Source organism: Vigna umbellata, chromosome 6 (assembly GCF_029865625.1).
Source record: "Vigna umbellata cultivar VRB3 chromosome 6, Vumbellata_1.0, whole genome shotgun sequence".
Lineage (NCBI taxonomy): Eukaryota > Viridiplantae > Streptophyta > Magnoliopsida > Fabales > Fabaceae > Vigna > Vigna umbellata.
The window spans coordinates 9895116-9899116 of record NC_142170.1 but is presented as its reverse complement, the minus strand read 5'-3'; the positions used below and the strand labels follow the sequence as shown (position 1 = coordinate 9899116).

Sequence of the window (4001 nt, the reverse complement as noted above, 5' to 3'; positions counted from 1 at the left end):
CAAAGTGGAGACAATGTAGAGCCTTTTCTAAGGCTCATTTTCTTTGATCCATATTTGAGGGACTCTTCTAAAGTCCTTAGCCCAAAACCCCAATGAATGGGATCTGATTGAATTACGACAGGGTTAGCCCCGTAGCTCCACAACATCACCTGAACTATTCTCATCGTCTGAAAGAAACATTTGCTTAAGCGCTGAACAGCCACATAGAGTCGACGGCCGACAACACATAGTTGATGACAGACGGCTGCACAAAGTGGACGACAGCATACAGTGGACGACAGCAGATTCAATGGCTTGACGACAGCGGTACAGGAAGCGAAGAAGAATCGCTTCTTTCAAATATTTTTCGTGTTTTTTCTAAGGATTGTTCTGACTCAGTTTTAAGTTTTCCTATGAAAGAATTGTTGTGCTTGTGTCGTTTATGTACTGTTTGATAATGATAAAAGCTGAAATGTTTGTGAAATGTAAAGATGCTGCTTATTCACTTTAAGATGCTGCGCTGACTCAACTTTGAGTTATAAATGTTATAAATTTCAGGATTGAAGTTGATGTTGATGGATTTGAAGATTAAGTGTTAGAAACTTGAGATGTTATTTGTTTGCTTATTTTTCTCACTCCTATTCATGAAAACAGACCTTTCTCTTCAATTTTCCACTTTGGCCTTCTTCCTCTTAATCTTGAACCCTTTTTAATGCCAACATCAATCTTTCAGCTTATTCTATCTGTTTTCTTTGTATAACATGTTACATTGGAAGAAACCCGACTTTGGAAAGACCTATAGGAGAAATAGGATAGCAGCATATCATACAAAAATTGGCATATTCAAAAATGTTAATTATGTGTTTAGGACTGCTTGTGTGGAATAGTTGTTATTAAATAGAATGATTTTATATACCTATTACTTGTTATATGGTGATGTTTACTTTTTATTTGTTGTTCTTACTATTTTGGTATAGTTTTAAACAATGATTTCAGTGATTAGTCATAAGGCAATACAGTTACTTTTATATAAACCTTATAAGTTTCCATGGGATATGAAACAGTGAAGTTTTCATTTCCTTTGTCTATGCAGAAATTGAATTTCTTTTCTTATTGAATATTAAAAACAAAGAAAAGGTTCTAGAAAAATGCAGCAGATAATTATCAATGCTAATAGTTATGTTAAAAACCAAGTACAAAATCTTTATACATTAAACAAATAATTTCACTCCAATTCTAACCTTTCAAGCTATTAAACTCATTTGGGATTTTATTCTACATGGAAAGTAATTTGACTAGATTTATTCATATAGCATTGTTTCCCTGTTACGAATATAGCATTGAAAGTTGAAAGTCTTGCATATGCAAAAGATTAGTGAAACTCTTTTTTTAGAAATATATTTTGTAATCTACATGCACAAACACATGCATTTAGCAAAGTGATTTATAGAAATATATTTAAAAAGAATTACTTAAAAAAAACATCCCTTTTCAAGTGAGGGGTTTAGAAAAATGAAAAATCTTTGTTTTCTTATATTTCATGAGTTTCACTTTTTAAAACCTTTTTTCTCACTCTTTTTACTTTGTCATTTATTAGCTCTAGTTGGATTATATTTCTTTTTCTGGGAGTGGAAGATTAGTTGGATTATTAGGCCATGCGTATGATGTCCTGGCCTTTTTTTCATATGTAGTTTAATAATGGAACGTGATTTTACCGTTATTTTTTATGGTAGAGCTAAATGAGAAGAAAAAGACAATGTCAAAACTAATCGAAGAAGATGTATATTTCTTTGCCCAACGTGCTCAGATGTATTATAAGAAGAGATCACAGTTTGTGAGCATGATTGAAGACTTTTATAGAACACATTGATCATTACCTAAGCGGTATGATCAAATTGTTGAAGACTTCTATAGAACACAGGAATTCGTCAGTGGAAGATTGGAGGATCCCCTTTCTCCACTCAAGCATCATCCACTAGAGAAGTTGATGAGTTCTGTTAATGACAATTATGATAGTTATTATGAGAGTTGTGATGTGGGGGAGTCTGGGGAATTTGAAATTGATGATCCTGAGCAAAAAGAGGACGAGGGTTCTAAATTTGATAATTGTGTAGAACCGGAGGAAATTCAATTTGTGGTTGCAAACGATGTGATGGAAATTGAGAGACTTGGTGAAGAAAACAAGGATAATAAGGGGTCAGAACAAGCATAAACAAAGTTAACAAAGATGTGGGGTTGAGATTATAAATATTTTATTTCTAGATTTGTGATTTATTATTATAGTTTTCTAATCCTAAAAAGAAAGGTCTATAGTTTGTCTTAGCTCATAGGACTTTGTAGATATTTGGTTCTATGGACTTTTTTAATAAATAATTTTTTTTGATTCTGTGGACTTTTTGGCTCTAGTCCACATATGTTAGGGCAAGACCTATCAAATGAGACTAATTTAACAGCTTCACTTTTAGGAGAATAAAAGCATAGTCAGTCAAAAACTCGAAAAAGGTTTATATCGAACAACTTGTTATATAGTTTTTCATAAAGGAAATATTTTTTAAGAAAAGAGGTTATATAGTTTTTCATAAAGAGAAATACTTTAAATAGGAACACCTCTTCCTATTTAAAGAAACAGCGTGACCCCAACTCGAACATTAAAAAAGTCAAGATAATGTTATTTCTTTTCTCATCCAAATCAATCCTAAGCCCATACAACCCACCCAAACCAAGTCAGTTGTACCATTCTTGTTATCAGATCTTATAATTAGTTGCTTTAAGCCACCAAGAATATTAACAAAAATAGATGAATTTTAGTGTAAGAGACATAATTTGGATGATATGTAATTTGTGGTTCCGAATCTAAAATTCATTTTGAGCATTTATCTTTATTCAAAGAATGTGCATTAAGAACAAGAATACCTGGATCAAAACTGCATAAAGTGATACATCCAACCTGGTTTATGCATGCTGACACCTTATTGTCATAGTTGGGTTGGATTGTTGTAGAAGACCCAGACCATTGTACTTTGACTTGAATCTCCTTTTGGTTGACAGAACCCGTCTTTCTATTATGAAATTTATAATATGGAGGAAACACATGTCTCGTGTACACGGGAAACTCATGTCTCTTGTAACACACGTCAATTGCATGTCCATTTCATAGTCAATTGCATGTTCATTTCATCCACAATGCGTGCAGATTTTTCTTTCGACATTGTTTCTTTCCCTTTATCAATAAGTGCATGGAGTAGTGGCAGCAACATTAATCTTGACTTGAGTGTTGGAAAAGAAAGTGAAATGATGTTCTTGATGTGCAACCTAATGAAAAGGTTTAATAACAAGAGGAATGGGTTCAAGAAAAAACCATGTCACCCTATAGTGATATATTGGTCATTCATGACTAGCAAGAATTGCATGACTTGATGTTAAATGTTCCTCTGTTTAATCACTCACACAAACATTTAACATCACACAAACATCTAATAGTATGTCGTCTAAAATTTTCATCATCCTAAATAGTCCTTAACTTTGTAAAAAACTGTCACACTAAGATCAATTGTTTCAGTAAAGAGATTTCATCTACAATTCAGAAACCCTCAAAAATCTTGATGGCAAATCCTTCTAAATTTCCTCTGCGTTATCCCTACATAGTATATTTATATGAGGGGAAACAGAATGAATATCCAACCCATAATTTGGATTAGTTGCGGCTTAAGAACAGGAGCCACAAGGGAATCGGCTGGATATTTAGATGCAGATATGTTGGTGCAGAGGAAATGTTAAAGATGGTTCATGTCTTCCCATCTCTTAAAAAATTGAACATCTACTCTGTCAACTCCTTGTCTATATAGGCACATATCATGCTCTATACTACATAGGCTCTATACTACATATAGTTTCTTGATGCGTAGTGGTATGTGATTAATTAGCATGATTAGAGCGTGTTAGCGAAGAGAAAAGAAGTGGGAGTGGGAAGGTGATGGATAAATAGATACACTGTTAACACTACTACTATTCCATTTTCCTTG

The 4001-nt window shown here is 33.3% G+C and overlaps 1 protein-coding gene across 1 annotated transcript; it reads left to right on the top strand.

The window, feature by feature from the left end:
• The first annotated feature begins 1735 nt into the window (after nt 1-1735).
• Nucleotides 1736-2191, top strand: LOC124829904 (protein NETWORKED 3A-like). The gene is made up of 2 exons (XM_047303494.1): nt 1736-1809; nt 1894-2191. The coding sequence occupies exons 1-2, from the start codon at nt 1736-1738 to the stop codon at nt 2189-2191; spliced, it is 372 nt and encodes a 123-aa protein (XP_047159450.1).
• The last annotated feature ends 1810 nt before the right edge of the window (nt 2192-4001 follow it).